The sequence below is a fragment of the Sphaeramia orbicularis genome, chromosome 12 (assembly GCF_902148855.1).
Source record: "Sphaeramia orbicularis chromosome 12, fSphaOr1.1, whole genome shotgun sequence".
In the NCBI taxonomy this organism is placed as follows: domain Eukaryota; kingdom Metazoa; phylum Chordata; class Actinopteri; order Kurtiformes; family Apogonidae; genus Sphaeramia; species Sphaeramia orbicularis.
The window spans coordinates 38817604-38834627 of NC_043968.1; the positions used below are offsets into that span (position 1 = coordinate 38817604).

The 17024-nt window shown below is 38.2% G+C and overlaps 1 protein-coding gene across 8 annotated transcripts in view; it reads right to left on the reverse strand.

Moving 5' to 3' along the window:
- Nucleotides 1–746: 746 nt before the first annotated feature.
- Nucleotides 747–17024, reverse strand: part of ppp1r12a (protein phosphatase 1, regulatory subunit 12A) — a 58296-nt gene continuing 42018 nt past the window's right edge. For 4 of the 8 annotated variants that reach the window (XM_030149227.1, XM_030149221.1, XM_030149225.1 and 1 more), the window contains 10 exons: nt 16660–16836; nt 15964–16138; nt 12615–12736; nt 12354–12419; nt 10428–10444; nt 10226–10346; nt 9728–9832; nt 9582–9629; nt 7271–7321; nt 5911–6394 (listed from right to left, as the gene is read on the reverse strand). In XM_030149227.1, coding sequence (XP_030005087.1) covers nt 6257–6394; nt 7271–7321; nt 9582–9629; nt 9728–9832; nt 10226–10346; nt 10428–10444; nt 12354–12419; nt 12615–12736; nt 15964–16138; nt 16660–16836 — 1020 coding nt within the window. In that variant the 3' untranslated portion in view covers nt 5911–6256. Of the gene's footprint in view, nt 2628–5910; nt 6395–7270; nt 7322–9581; nt 9630–9727; nt 9833–10225; nt 10347–10427; nt 10445–12353; nt 12420–12614; nt 12737–15963; nt 16139–16659; nt 16837–17024 lie in introns of those variants that run through there. The other 4 variants (XM_030149224.1, XM_030149228.1, XM_030149229.1 and 1 more) reach the window with 2 other exon arrangements.

Genomic DNA, 17024 nt, shown 5'->3' on the forward strand with positions numbered 1-17024 from the left:
ATGTCTGCTTTACGTATTCAAGAGATGATAAGCTGATGTGGAAATAACAGTCATCTGGAACATTCATTTATACACAAATCTGTTTTCATAATCTATAGATAAAGCCAGTTGACATTTGGAAATAGTTTTGTGTAACCAATATATACAGGGTGGGGAAGCAAAATTTACAATATTTTGAGGCAGGGATTGAAAGACAGTGTATGACCAATTAGTTTACTGAAAGTCATGAGAATTTATTTGCCACAAGAAAATGTACATAATAGAAAATGTTTTGATTCTATGTGTCCTCCTTCTTTCTCAATAACTGCCTTCACACGCTTCCTGAAACTTGTGCAAGTGTTCCTCAAATATTGGGGTGACAACTTCTCCCATTCTTCTTTAATAGTATCTTCCAGACTTTCTCATAATAGTTTTGCTCATAGTCATTCTCTTCTTTACATTATAAACAGTCTTTATGGACACTCCAGCTATTTTTGAAATCTCCTTTGGTGTGACGAGTGCATTCAGCAAATCACACACTCTGACGTTTGCTTTCCTGATTACTCATATGGGCAAAAGTTTCTGAAAAGGTATGGATAATAATGTTAGGTATGAGTATGACATCAATATATGTTTGGTTTCAAAACAATTGATGTAGTGCCTGCAGAGAAAAAACAACTAAACGTTCATTGTAAATTTTGCTTCCCCACCCTGTATATATAAAACCATCACTGTTGGAGAATAAAAGAGAAAATAAGAAGACGTGGGAACTTTACAATGTACAACTTTATTTTTAATGAACTCTTCAGTGGTTGGTAGTCACAGCACAGCTTGCATGTATTAAGCCACACACCTATTTTACAAGATGATGGGAAAAAAAGAAAAAAAAAAAAAAAACAACAAAAACAAAAAGTCTAAACCAGAGTAGATGGCCATCAGTCCATCCGCAGTGACTTTTCTCTTCTCTTACTAAAATATCCTTAAAAGGCCACTGAAATGCATAAAATGTTTTTAGATGCATGGAATATTTGATGGTGGCAATTTTGCTTGAACCTGACATCAAGACTCCTCACATGGCATTGACAGTGCATGTAGACATTGTAAAAAGGACTGGGTTAGCGATACCTAAGATATTTTTTTTTTAGTGACAACACCTTGGCTATAATACTACAGCTTTAAAAAATTGGAAACAAAATTAACAGCACTCTTCCAAGATACTGAATACAATGAAAGTGAAATGTAGTGAAGCGATTATTATTTTTTTTTGTTTAATCTCACAATTATGTGAACACTTATTTTAAACTGGAAAAAAAAAAAAAGCACTGAACACTGCCAGCCGTCCCATGTAAGAGAGAGGCTCTACTGTATTGTATTCAATGTCTTTAGACTAAATAAAATAATTAAAACACACCTTTTGTCCTCTGGAATTTGTATACTTTTAATAGTAACAGACGGGAACCATAAACGCATGCCATGTGCTGGTCTCAAACAAATACATACAGGTATATACAGCATCACTCAGTACCTGCTAAAACAAAGTGAGAAATACAGAGTATAAACTGACTACACTACAAACTTAAAACAAAAAAAAAAAAAAAAAAAAAAAAAAAAAAAAGAGGGGAGGAAAGTGAGCGATGGATGCGGTGGAAGAGTGAAAAATCCTACTTGTGATGGACTCATCATTAAAGCATTAAAAAAAAAAAAAAAGAAAGAAATGCATATTGCACATACAGTGAAAGCTTAAATTCCACCAGGTCCGCCTCATTTTGCTAAAGCAAGAATTCAGTATTTCCCTCTTGGAGGAAGACACGCAGAGGTAAAAAAAAAAAAAAAAAAAAAAAAAAAAAAAGGGAGAGGGTGGGCGAGTGTGTGTGCGCTAGTGATCTGTGTGAGGAAACTGAGATGGAATGAGAAGGTGTAGTGGGGGGGGGGGGGGGGGGGGGGGGGTCACTTGCACCGAGATAGAGGCCACACGGAGCTGATAATAGGGCAGGAGTGGCACTTTAGGGGCAGTTAGGGAAGGAGGAAGCTGCACAGCACACAATGCGTACACAGGAAGAGGAAACAAACAAAAAAAAAAAAAAGTAAAAATAAGAATTTGTGGCACAAATAAAATCAGGTGTTGAATAATATCTGTTCTTCAGTGAGAGCCGAGAGAAGAGATTGATGCAAGTGTTTTTTTCTTTTTCTCTTTATGTACAACTAAGGCTTATTGGTTAAATAGTTTTGTGGCTTCCCCGCCCACAATGCTTTTACATGCTCATCACACAACCCTTTTTCCTTTTGCTCTGTAAACTCAGTGGTTCAATCAGGACAGCAGCCACAGAATCAAGTGGAGTATAGTCGAGGAGGTGGGGGGTGGGTGGATGAATGGATGAGGTGGATGCTGCAGCGGTGAAGGAGCGAAAAAGGGAGATAAAGAGTTGGGAGGAGATAAGGAAAAGAAAAGGAGTCTTGTCTCTGATGTCTGTTGCAATTAATATCTAAATGTGCAATTCCATTAGTCACTGCCATGGGGGACTAGGGGGTGCAGAAAACGGGGCGGGGTGGGGGGTCCTGTTCTACTTGGAAAGCTTGCTAATGACTCGAATGAGCGCTCCGTTCTCGTCCTTTAGTCTCTGGTTGTCTGCTTTCAAGTCTGGGAGCATCTGAAAGGGAATAAAAGGGAACGGGGAAGGGATGAGAGAGAGGGAGAGACAAAGTTTAGACAGGTCTGGACAAGATACACGGTAGTTTTTTTTGGGGTTTTTTTTTCTCAACCAGTCAGGCCGGTTTTACAAACTGTTAATTGCAGCCTGTGTAAGCGGTCTTTTGAGTCACACAGCATCTGTTGTGTTTTGCTTTCTCCTTTTTTTTTTTTTCTTTTTTTTTTTTTTTAATATATATATAAATAACATCCTTGTTCTACGTCAAATAAGACAAGAGAAGTAGAAAGCGGGCACACCACAGGCCAAAGGTCCCTGACAAAGCCATGCAGAACCTCAACAGCTGCTCAACCCAACAAATATGACAAGTCACTTTGATTTCATTAGCAACAAATGTTCCGTGTTCATCACTGTACGTTCCGCTGTTGGAGCCCTGTGGCCTTAAGATTCACACAGATTAGTTAGACATGTTTAGAAACCACAACAATACACCTCTGCAGTTTGTACTGGACATGAAGATATAGGCTTTTTGGTTACTTCACAAATACATCTATTTTAGTTACTGTCTTTTCAGTTTATGCTCATTTCTTTTTCTTAAGTACGTTGCATCATTTAACACTACTTCAGCAGCACAGTTCTTGGTTGAATAAAAAAAAAAAAAAAAGTTAAAAATAAAAGTACTACTGCAGGGGTGTCGACCTCATTTTAGTTCAGGGGCCACATTCAGCCCAATATGATCTCAAGTGGGCCGGACCAGTGAAATAATATCAGTGAAAAAAGTAAAATTAAATTATGATAATGTTTACATCTACAAAGTTTCCTTAAAAGGAACAACTTGAAATGCCTTAAGAAAAATAAGTGCAATTTAAAAAAATATTCTGCTTCAATTTAGCATTTACACGTGTACATTATCATTTACAGATGACGGTGGATCTACAAATACACATAACATTTAATAACAGAATGTTGGTAAAATTGCATTTACTTCTCTTAAGACATTTCCGTTTGTTCATATTTGTTCAAGTTATTCAATTTTTTTGTAAAAGTATAGATTGTTAATGTAAACATTTTCATGGAGTTTTACTTTTTTACACCAAAAGGAAGACAACATTTGCAGTTGTCATTATTTAGAGGATATTATGATAATATTTTACTGCTCCGATCCACTTGAGAACTAACTGATCAGTATGCATCTGTATGTGGAACCTGAATTAAAATGATTTTGACGCCACTGATTATTAATTTCTTCAGTGTAATTTTTTCATTTCACAAATTCATCCCACGGGCAGTACTGGACCCTTTGGTGGGCTGGATTTGGCCCCCGGGCCGCATGTTTAACACCTGTGTACTACCGAGTAGCCTGATGCAATCAAATAGTCATGAACCATATAATCTCAAAATGTGTTTACCAAAGGTGCAGGACTTCAGTTGGCATGGTTACACCTTCTGTACATGTTATTGCCAAATCCAAATCTAGAGGTTTTTGAGTGAAGATGTAACAGGTAAGACATTGGTATCGATCTCAAAACTAGATTATTTCTTTATACTTAAGCACCGTGAACTGTTATGTAAAATAATTTGCTCTCAAAAATGTAGAGATGACACATGAGCATAGACTTAAAGTACAAGTTATTCTATAGTTTTCAGGTCCGTTTTCATTCCAACGGGAGATTTCCACCATAAAAACAAATGTATTACTCTGTGATTACAGATGATAATCAATCTGCCTTAGGGGTCGACTGATCATCACATTCTTATTATTAATGTCTTTTTATCCAGTTGCTGATAAACATTCCTGGTCACAAAACTCCTGTTATGCATTTTATTTTTTACATGCAGTCCTTATTTTACTAGAAATGAGAGAATATTCGGTTTTTAAGTAGTGCTCTCATTCAATGTGAATACCAACAACAAATATTTTTCTCTAATATTATTGAGATGTTATTATTTTATTTAATTTTCCAGACCTCTTTACAAAAATGTGGGTGAGCTTTGGTGTTATAGTTTATATTACTCTGACCTTCAGTCCCAAGATTTTTATTTTTACTGTAAATGTACATTTATTCCAAATATCATCTCATTATCTCTTCCATTACCAATAATTGTTAACGACCCCTCATCTGCTTGGTAATGAAGTCACTATTTCCAACAACCACTCATCAGGAATCTTTGTTCTTTTTACTGATCAAGCAAAATGCAAAACCAGCAACCAAATGAACCTGTTGGTGCATGCAGCTAAACTCAAGGATGTGTTGATGCCATCTGCTGAATGAAATTGAAAATTTGGGAAATACATAGAGGTAAAAAAAAACATCAACTTCAGTTTCTTAGGATCTGGGCCAAAACTTTGATGCCAAAAAAGGAAGCCACGTCATGCAAAGAAGCCAGAACAAGCCAAACTGAACAACTGTGCTCCCGGATGGAAGCATCACAACTAGGAACTACAAAAAGGACACTCATTTTACAGTACTCAAGAGTGTTTGTGAATCACTTAAAGTCATCAACGTTAGGAGGAAATTTGGATCCCACTTATTCTTAAAGACAGGTACCCAGGGGTTTCTTCCATTTCTAAAATATCTTCATTCATTAGTCTATCAAACAGGTATCAAACATGTGGCCCGGGGGCCAAATCCGGCCTGCCAAAGGGTGCAGTCCAGCCCTTTGGATGAATTTGTAAAATGCAAAAATGACACTAAGATATTAACAATCCTTTTAGTTCAGGTTCCACATTCAGACCAATTCAATCTCAAGTGGGCAGGACCAGTCAAATACTATCATAATAACAGAAATAATGACAACTCCAAAATTTTTCTCTTTGTAAATGTAAGTATTTTCATGTATTTACATTAAAACAAAGTATAATTTTGCAAAAAAATGTGAATAACCTGAACAAATATGAACAACCTGAAATGCCTTAAGAGAAGTAAGTACAATTTTAACAATATTCTGCCTGTTACTAAATGTTGTGTGTGTTTGTAGATCCACTGTGATCTGTAAGTTATAATGTACATGTGTAAATGTTAAACTGAGGCAGAATATTGTTAAAATTACACTTATTTTTTCAGTTTGTTCATGTTATTCACATCTTTTGAAAGCATAGTTTGTAGATGTAAACCTTTTCATTATGTAAATTCACTTTTTCCGCTCTAAAACATAGAGAAAAGTTTGGAGTTGATATTATTTATATATTATTGTGTTATCATTGTTTAGTGGTTCGGCCCACTGCAGATCAAATTTAGCTGAATGTGGCCCCTCAACTAAAATGAGTTTGACACCCCTGGTCTACCACACTTAAGGTTTATACACATCGAAAGGAAAGGAAAACACATCACAGTTGAGAACTGTAAAATGAGTGTCCTGTTGTAAAAACCAAAAAGACACCCTCCCCAATCTGAAAACCAAAAGCTCTGGGGAGGTAAAGGGGGAGGAAACGGGGAGTTTACAAAACCAGTGATGGTTGGGCGGCTGGGCACCTGCCTGTCTATGGGTGCGGGGCAGTGCACGAATGGAGCATGAGAAGAATGGGGTTGGGAAGGGGAGAGGTGAGGAAGAGGACGAGGAGGAAGAAGAAGAAGAAGGAGAAGAAGCAGACGAGGAGAAGGAGATGGTGGTGGTGGACAAACGGACGTGGCTTAGAGGTCGACGGTGGGTAGCTGGCTGCAGGCGGACTGCGAGAGCTTTGCCACCACGCGGGCCAGGGCCCGGTTCTCAGCCTGCAGCCGCTCCTTAACCTGCCGCAGGGCCTGAACCTGCTTTACCTGGGGGAGGTTCTGCAGGAGGGGGAAAACAACAACCACAACACAGGAGAACAGACAGGGAGAGTGGGAGGAGGCAGAAATGACCAAAGATGAGCAGGGAGGTGAGAGTGACAGGAGAAGAAAAAGGAGAAGTGTGTTTCAAAACAACAAATCAGAAGAGAATGGATTAATGGAAGAGGACAGGACAATATAAATTAAGAAGGAAGAGGGACCAAGAGAAGGAAAGAAGGGAAAACAGAAAAGGAAGACTGTTAGAAAATGGGGACAGATTTTGGCAAACGAAGGAATGATTAAGAGCTTTCCAGTTGAGCATGATGCTTGTAGATAGAATGGAAAAGTGACACTGACAAGATCAGTCAGCTGCCTATGACCTAAAAATAAACACACTGTTATCACAGAGAAGAGAAGAACACTTGCTTACAAGAGCTTAATAGACCTTATACTCTGTCTGCTCCTGTATCACTTTTCCAGAAATGGAACATTTAATTGGCTGTGTAATAGATCTCTGTAGAACAGGAAATGCTCATTTAGGTATATAATGAATAAAAATACGAACAAATTTAATGTGACTTTGATTATTTGCCAATGACTTCAGTGAAACCATAACTAACAGGATGACAGAAAAACAAATACAAACCCAAAACTGTAATAAACCACAATTCTCCTTTAAGCATCATGGCATTTGAAATGACTCATCTCTCCAGCTAATAAAACACTGAAACATTCACAGACTAAATTTAAGATCATAAAGTACATGTCGGAGTTGTCATCCTCTAAGTACCACCTACACCTTATCGGGGATCTTCAGTCCATTCATGGAAATCTTCTGAAAGTCCAGTTAAAAAAAAAACAAAAAAACTCAGTGCTTGTGTGTGAGTGTGTTTTTACCTTAAGTTCCTCCTCCATCTCAGAAATCTTCCTTTCTAGAGCTCTTCTTTCCTGTGGGGTGGAGGAGATTAAAGTTAACCCATTTTGCATGACATCGAGACAACTGACAGAAAACACACTTGAAATATATATAAAAACGGGTGTGAGAGGGTGTGAAGGTACTGTGACTGCACACAACTGAACACACATCTTTGTGAGGCATCTGCAAGCAACAGCCAGTTCAGACCTACATATATATATGTACTCTATATATAAAATACATGTTGGACAATAGATTGACTTGGGAAGACAAATAGTAGGAGTTAGTCGTGAGATGGAGAAGTAAACGTTTTAAGGTTTGACTCAATGGGAAGTGAATTAATGGAGTCATAACCAGGGATGGAAGGATGCCCTTTTACACACAAGGGACATCCATGTATTATGTAGAATTATGACACATAGGACATACACACTGATGGACTTAATAAGGAAGTGCAGTAATACTTTCTATTAATAATAGGAGTGCGACAAAATATCGATATGGCAAACTATTGCGATATTTGATCTTCCAATGGATTATCGATGCGCTCTTGCTGTGTATTGTTTCTTCTTCTTCTTATTAAAATATAGCTGCTATAAACTTCTCTCATGGTTCCTCCTTAGTGAGTCAAGTCACTGTTTTACATGTCATCCAGGGGGCACTCCTCACACGAGTGGCTGAAAATTGGGCCAAAGTCACAGAAGAAGAGAAAACAAACAACCATGCTAATATGGCGGACTCAAGCGGTGAAGTTAAACTGAAAGATGCACCAGCATCGTTTAAATCTAAAGTATGGACTAACTTTGGGTTTTATAGTGTGGATGGGACAAAGCTGGATAAAGACTTTGCAGTATGTATGAACTGTCTCATGAAAATACGATACACATGCACACTTGAGAGACGAGATATCATGTTTTCTGAATGAGTTTAAAATAGCATCACTGTTTGTCAGACACCTAAAAACATCCTGTCAACAGTTCTGCTGCACTAAAACTGTCATTTTTTTTTGCACTATTGCTGTTTGTACTCTGATTAAACTATGATGCAAAATATAAACTATGACATTTTTTATTTGTTTGTGTTTCACCCCTATAAACACATGAATATATTGTAGGTTATTAAGAGCAATAAATCGATAATCGCAATATTGCCATATCGAGATATTATCATGATCATGAGCCCTGTATCGCGTATCGTATAGCGAGGTACCCTGAGATTCTCAGCCCTAATTCATATTACAATATTGACCAGCTGCTTATTAACATGCACAATAGTAACCATATTGGCTCTTCATCAGTCATTATAAAACAATTGTGTTCAGAGTTAGAAAAACTTAATATATCTGAGCACCACCAACACTTGCTGTTTTGTTGCATAAGAAAAGACCACATGTAATTAAGAGAGGAAAGCCATTCATGTAGTCTTAACATTTTCTACGATAATGAAAGTACATTAAGATTGTAATTCATAAACAACTTTCTTACTTACCAGTAGTTAATTATCAATAAATACTGAGTAAAAACTCTAAGCCAATGGTCTAGCTGTTGTACAATATAATCATGCAAAATAAGAAGTTAATAAGTTCTTCAGAATGACTAATGAGGAGCCAGTATGTCTCTACAATGTGTGATAATAAACAACTTCTTAATGGTGAATATGTGTATAATAATATAAAGTGTTACCAAAGTGAAAAAAAACAAAACAAAACAAAAAAACCCAAAACAAATCTAGACACTGTAATGTCATGGCTACTAAACTGCAGGTTAAGAACAGAGTTAAGACTAAATGGGTGAAAAAAAAGCATGAAAACACACATGCATGGCTACCTTCAACAGCAATTTAACTATATACAGTCGTACTTTCTGCACAAAGTGATAAAACACACACACACACACATAAAAAAGCAGTATCTAGAAGTGGTGACCACACGCTGCCTCTGAGTTTCAAAAACAGGTGGAAGAGAGGGTGGCAGTGTTCTAGGTGGATAGGAGGGAGGGGACGAGTCCCGTTCACCCCAGCTACAAGGGCGAGTGTGACACGACAGCCAGCAGCAGAGAGTAGACTGATACAAGAACTCAGGTTAAGATCATACCACCACCCAGATGATATTGGGGCCTGCTTGTTACCTTCAGACATAAACCCATTGGCAGTGTTACTGTGATTGTTTAAAGCAGGTCTGTTTTATTTACTGCTAACATCAGGAGATCTGAGTTAGTCTGACAAATGTTGCATACTTAATGTTTTTAGTCAAGACATTTATGTTCGTTGTTATCAAACTGGTCCTGTCATTACCCTTTTCTCCATCTCAAGCTGTGACCGGTCAGCATAGCGTTCCTGCCTCTGCAAAGAAAAAAAAAAAAGTGTTTCAGTCAAAATACATGAAAACACAATGTGATCAGTGTCCACATCACTGTACAGAATCTGTGCCATCAGTTTACCTGTGTGGCTTTCTCTAGTTGTAACTTCAAATCTGCCAGCTCCAGGTCTGTGTCACGTAACTGAGCCTTCAACTTCTCATTCTCAGCTAAGATCTGCTCATAGAGCTGAGGAATGGGGGAAAAAAAAAAAATCAACAGTCCAAAATGTTAATACATTCAGCAACTGACAGAAGACTCTGTCCTATCACCTGTGTTTTCAATATATAATCTGGTATATTATAATATTATAATCTGGCCTGTGCACTCTGTTAGGGTGATATTCCTGAACTAACTAAAGACGAGGTATTCTGTGTAAAAGGGACATGTATAATTTTAACATTTATTACACTACGTAAAGGCCAAACTGCATGACTACTTTCAAACTATTGTAATGTGAGCTACTGCTTTAACTGGACAGAATACACATAGTGTCAACTTGTTGATATCTTCCTGATTTTGTGCTCAGTTAATACCAACAGTAAAATATGTGACAATCTATGGCTAAAATAAAGCGTTTACCTTTTTATAATCAGTGGTGTCGTCTCTATCCAGTCGGCTTGAGTACGGCCTTCGACTCTCACCATAGCCACGGCTAAAAAGAGTGTCATTGCGATCTAAAGATGAAGTGCTGCTCTCATTCCTACAACAGTACGACAAGTAAAGTAAGTACCAGCATAAACATAACGAGGAGGAGAAGAACTAAAAACACAAGACAACTTACCTGGACAATCTGTCACTCTGCAAGAGGAAAAAAAGAAAGCAAATGTTAACATCAAGCTGAAAGAAGCACCTGAAATGTACAAATATTTGTCAATGTTAAACTTCCACCTTCAGATTATGTGTCCATCTACATCTGTTTCAATCTCAACACCTGACCCTCTTGTCTTTGTACTCGGCCTCCTGCTCTACACAAACGCACACTATTTCCCAGGGACCCGGTTAAGCTCCAGGGCCCCTGTATTTGTGCTGCCACAGCACTGACCCTTAGTCTGGGGTCAGACGTGACAGGAGGCTCTGGTTGGAAGGCTGGACTTGTCACTATTTTACAATCAGCTTCCTGAGGCTGACGGAGGGACAGGACAATGGTACAACTGGAGTCATGGGGCCATCAGAGGCTTTCAGGGAAATGAAAATGATACGAGTCCAACTGATCAGATAAAAATCCAGCCTAACATGAGTCTGGGGTCTAGCTGAGAATGCACTACAGGTTATTTTGTTATGTGCTTGAAGAATACTAGTGTTTCTGTTCAAGTCTCACAACTCAAAAGTATGTGATGACCAGCTATATGATGTGACAACATTCTATTTCACTCGACAATAAATCACATCTGTCTGATGCCTCTGGTCATTAATCTGTTTGCATTTAAATGGCATTTTGCACCCTCTCATTCTGAATATTAAAGTTTGTTTTGGACCTTACAGTTTTATATTGGCACATTACCGTAATTATTCAGGTTCTTTGCCCAGGTCTTTTTATACATGTAATTTATTATGTACAGTGTTTGCTCCTGTGTTCTATTTTTATTGTGTGTCATGCTGCTGCTAAACTGTAATTTCCCAGTTTGTCCATCCGTCCATCTATCTATCATTGTTTCCTGTAATCAATTATTTTACTGTGCTGCAAATCACACTTTTTATGGCAATATTTCTCTTCATTTGGATGATGCAGCAGGGAAATATGCCCATGTATTTTTCACACTGTGGTACTTTCGAAACTCTTAGGTTGTAGAGGAAGAAACTGTAAAGTGTTTCCTGTCCTCTCTTCCATCTCCATGCAGAGATAATTGCCGGTTTCCTATTTAGGGCTCTAGTGCTGCTCCACCCTTTATCCTATGCTACTGTAAGTGATGACTGGAAGCTGTGTATCTCTTGCTTGTCTCCCAGCTGAGTTTATTCAATTAAAGCGCTACCATCTGATCTCTATGTTTAATGCTGCAGAAGACACTCCCATTCAAACAGGAAGTCCACACAGCAAGCATCGTTTTCACCATGCCGCCCTGCTTTGTGCCATCCCTAACATAATCTAACAGATGCACAGCAGGAATCCATTCAATTATTTAGACCTTAGTTGTTTCTGTTTCAGGCACTGGGCAATGTAAATGTCAAACTACTTACTTTCTTTTCTGATATGTAAATGGTACTTATGACTGGTTAAAATTGAAATTTACAGCAACTTCACACACAAAAGAGCTCAGTGTGTTCTCATGTCCTTTATAACCACATCATCAGACTTCATATTGAAAAAGCCAACTCATTCATGTGTGGGCTTGACACTAATGACCCAGACTTCCTTTCCTTTGTCTGTGTGCATGTTTTCAAAACCTACTGATCTATGGCTGAGAATAGTTTTGGTCTGCAAGGTCACCTTAGCAACCAGACAATCACCGGAAGATGGAAAGAGAGGAACAATAAAATCCAAAGGCCGCAGACGCATGGTAGTGAATATCAAAGACCAGTATGGCCTTGACTATATGAGATGAGACAAGAGGAAGGACCAGAACAGAGAATAAATGCAAAAGGCCAAATGTCAAACAAAAGTCAGGTGACATACGCAGAACAACCAGACGTACTTGATTTGGCAGTCTGGCTGGAGGGCCCCTACTTAAAAGTCAGTTTTATCTACATTCTACTGTGTGTGTCGAATTACCTGTAGATCTCCCTTGGTGCTGCCTTCCTCTGAGTCCGACTGCTGCTCAGGGTCATTTTCATCACCCTGGAATTAAAGACCACAGATAGGAGTGTTAAAAAAGGCCTCTGACTCACACTACTCAAATGATCAAAGAGAAACGCTCGGGGTGGTGCGAGTATTATGAACTGCTGCACCTCAAGAGAAGTGCTGTGAATATTTATGATGGGAAAAGAACTGAAGCCAGAAAGAGGCATTGCTTTATGTATGAAAATCTCTTACATCTTGGGTCCAGAAGGAAACTCCTGTGGAGCGTCTCTTCTCGCGGGGCCGCCTGCGATCCCGTATGGAGCGGGGTTGAGACTTGTCCTCTCCTTCCTTGTCCTCCTCCTTTTTGTCCGTTTCTGTCAGTCAAGAAGAATACAACATGTAAAATATGTACGTTGGAACTGAATAAAAAGACAAAATAGAGAGAAAAATATACAAAAGCATGCCAAGTTCAACCATTAATATCACATGTTATTTTTTTTCTCAACGTCCCTCCACTTTCATGCTTTTCCAAACTCAAATTTCATGAATTCCTGTTTTGTTTTGTTTTTTTATCAGCTCTGTGATTATTGTGTGCTTGTAAGTTCATTACTTCTTAAGCTATGGTCAGTCTGGTATCAGAGTGATCTAAAGGGCGTTGGGTGTAACATTTGATTTGATCGACAACCACTGCTTTGTTTGACACGCCTCATTACATCCTGACAGAAATATAGCATGGTTGAATTTCCCACAAAGGGTTCAAACACTGCTTGGACCAACAGGAGCATTGAACACTCTAAACATGGAAAAGACAGCTCTATTTACATGCAGTTCTGCAGGACAAACAGGACAAGCTGCCCTCTTCTTCATGCTCTAGTTTTGTTTTTTTTTTCTTTTTTAGGCTTTTCTCAACACAGTATCATATCAGCTATCAGTGTAGTAGGCTCAATGTCAGTGCTTTTCCACTATCTCATACACTGTTCTGGGTGGCAGTGTACATGCAGCCTTAGTACAAACTGCACCCAAGTCATAAAATAATAAGACAGAGACTGTATCGGAACTGCCGCAGTGTGTACAAGTACTTTACACAAGTACATCTATGACATTAAAAAACATATACACTGAATGGCTGAACTTAAATTAACTCAGAGTGTTAATCTATGTATATGGTTTACATTTAAGTACTTTTTTTTCCCTACAGTCGATCAGTATTATCCCTTTCTTAATTATATCATGTATATGTCAAAGACAGCAACATTTGTCTTGGATTTAAAGTATCATCCAGTCTGACATGTCACTCAGCCACAGCACAAGTTATGAATTAGGGATGCAACGGTACAGGTTATCCACAGTTTGAGATGGATTGTGGATCTTGAGTCACAGTTTACGGTATGGTATGGTTCCAACACAGAGGCCAGCTGTGTGCTGAAATGTAACTAGGAGCTGATGGAGAGCCTTAAGGCTCATTTATGTTTGCTTTACGTACATAAATTGGTATGTCTGTTTCTAATGTTGTCATGCTTCACTGCCTTCATTATTTCCATGCGTCCTGGACATTGGAATGAGTGTTTCTCAATCAATCCACCAGAGGGCACCGCTCTTAATTAACATACTGGCTGAATACCATGAAGAAGAGTAAAGTTTTTTGAGAAGATGAAGATGAAGAAGATGAAGATGAAGATGAAGAAGATGAAGATGAAGATGAAGATGAAGAAGAAGAAGAAGAAGAAAGTCAATAATAAAAAACATGGTGACAACAGAGGAGGTTTTACTAATGTGGATACTAATGTTAATATTGAGAGGAATAGTTGGAAGTAGGGTTGTGCCGGGCTCCATTGTGTCCTGCTCTACAGGGTGGGGAAGCAAAATTTACAATATTTTGAAGCAGGGATTGAAAGACAGTGTATGACCAGTTAGTTTATTGAAAGTCATGAGAATTTATTTGCCACAAGAAAATGTACATAATAGAAAATGTTTTGATTCTATGTGTCCTCCTTCTTTCTCAATAACTGCCTTCACACGCTTCCTGAAACTTGCGCAAGTGTTCCTCAAATATTCGGGTGACAACTTCTCCCATTCTTCTTTAATAGTATCTTCCAGACTTTCTGGTAATAGTTTTGCTCATAGTCATTCTCTTCTTTCCATTATAAACAGTCTTTATGGACACTCCAACTATTTTTGAAATCTCCTTTGATGTGACAAGTGCATTCAGCAAATCACACACTCTTTGACGTTTGCTTTCCTGATTACTCATATGGGCAAAAGTTTCTGAAAAGGTATGGATAATAGTGTTAGGTATGATTATAACATCAATATATGTTTGGTTTCAAAACAACTGATGTAGTGCCTGCTGAGAAAAAATAACTAAATGTTCATTGTAAATTTTGCTTCCCCACCCTGTAGATGGGCTCCACATCTGGCTCCAACCAATGACAGTAGAATTCTGTAAGTCAGTCATCTTGCACAGCTCTAATATAAACGTGAGTTGTCCGGAAATGTCATTTGAAAATGACAAATGAGCGATAGTGTGGTACATGCTCATACCGAACCGTGAGGGGCGTACCGTTTGGTGTGACATGTACCATTGCACTCCTAATAAAAACTCTAAAAAACAAACTCACCTAATCTGACACACTGGAATCATAGCAGACAAAAATACCACATAGTCTGATCATGGCATTACTTATTTGGTCTTAATTTCACGCGTGCAGTCAAGTTGGAAACATTAAAAGACTGCATAATGTTTCGCATTTAGCGTTCTTTTGTCATTTGAAAACTTAAGCCAATTAGGCCTTAGAATTGGGGCTATTACTCTGCTTGTATGGAGCTAATTTATCTTTATTATTTATTATAATTCTGAATCCAACACTTTAGAAACTAGAACAGGGGCAATAGTCTAGAATCAAATATGTATTCTTACTATATAGAAGACATCATTCTGATATTCACTCTTTTCTTAAAATAATGTTTAAATCAATTAATTCTTAACTATACCCTTTATTTATTTATTTATTTATTTATTTTTTCCATTTAAACCAATTATTTTAGCATCAGCAATCCAAACAGGAATTCAAAATAAGAGATGGAAGAATTAACCAAGAAGTAACCAAAACCACTTCACAGGGATCAGGACAACAACTTGGCTCAAGTTCAAAGAAAAAAAAAAAAAGGCTGTGGGAGAACAGAGCACTGAGCGTTTCCTTCCATTGAACAGATTAAAGCTGCCCTCTATTTTCCCAGGGATGCTTCATGGATTTATTTGTAAAAAGAAGAGTGATATAATTTGAAAAGCAATTCAATCCCTTTCTGTGACAATGCGCTTAATCAGTGTTTGGCACTTTGCCCATGAGAATAGGAACTTGTGGAGACAAACACCAGCATCAGGTGGGATTCAGCAGCGCTCATCATGCATCCACATGTTGTACCTACATGGTTTTTCATCAGATTGGAGCTATTTCAGTATCAATGTTCTGATTCTTAAACTGGCCACAGGCACACACTGCTGTGGTCTTTATGGTCATTAACTTATCTGTAAACACTGTTTTCGACTGTTTAAGTATCTGAGACCTTCTGTGATGTGAATGCACAAGAGAGCTGGTCTTACCCTTTTCTGTGTCTCTGGAGGAACGGCTGTAGGAGGAGGTGATCCCCGTCAGACTGTTAGGCCTGTTGAGCGAGCTAGAACTGGAGGACAAAGAGGTGCTAGAGTAGGACGGGGTAGAGGCAGTGCTGACCGCAGAAATGGAGGAGGTTGAGGAGGACAATGAAGGCCGGTAACGCTGGTAGGAAAAGGTAGAGGAGAGGAAAGGTAAATTATCCTACTGTCATCACAGGTTTCAATGAAAAAAAGACCATTTTAAGACTATTATGAAGGAAATTTAAGCCTAGTTGTTGCTGTCACACTGTGGATAATGTGAATCCAGGAAAGAAATCAGTGAAGCAGATCTCTGTGAACATTACTAATATGATTAACAGAAAACCTTTCTTGTCATTTCTAACAGAAATGATTTTTTGATGAGCAGAGACAATATAAGAGTATGCATGACTAATTATTAGGTCCATGTTTGTTTTATTCTGTAACAGTGTGACAATTACATTGAACATATAACAAAAGCCTAAAATTCAGAAATTCAGATTATTAGATTTCATCATGTTTTATGACCCGCATAAATCCTATGTGAGATACAGTGATAAGATACTAAAGTTACTTGTGAGGAATGTGTTTAAAAAGATGCAGGTAGTTATTTCTTTTAAAGATACCTGGTACACATTTGTTATACGTCTATGACACACATTGTACCTCTTCAAAGCTGCGGTACTTTGATCTGTAATCATCCTCCTTTGTCTCTGTCTCCTTCTTCTCCTCCTGCTTCTCTTTGTCCTGCTTCTCCTTCTCATCCTTCTCCTCCTCCCGGGTCTTTGGGGTACGACTCCTGCCGATTTTCTCGGCCTCTTGCAGGTCAGTCAGAGTCACACCCTGAAGAAAGAAAAAAGAATAAGAATAAGCAATCTATGTTCTGAATTCACTGCTTGAATAATTTTATGTTCACAACAGTTAGTGTTATGTTGTTAATAGAACTCTGGCACAGTGCAGTTCAGTTAGCATTTGCAGTAAAGGACAAGTTTGACCTTTGTTGCTGTGTGTGCAAAAAAAGCACTCTCTAA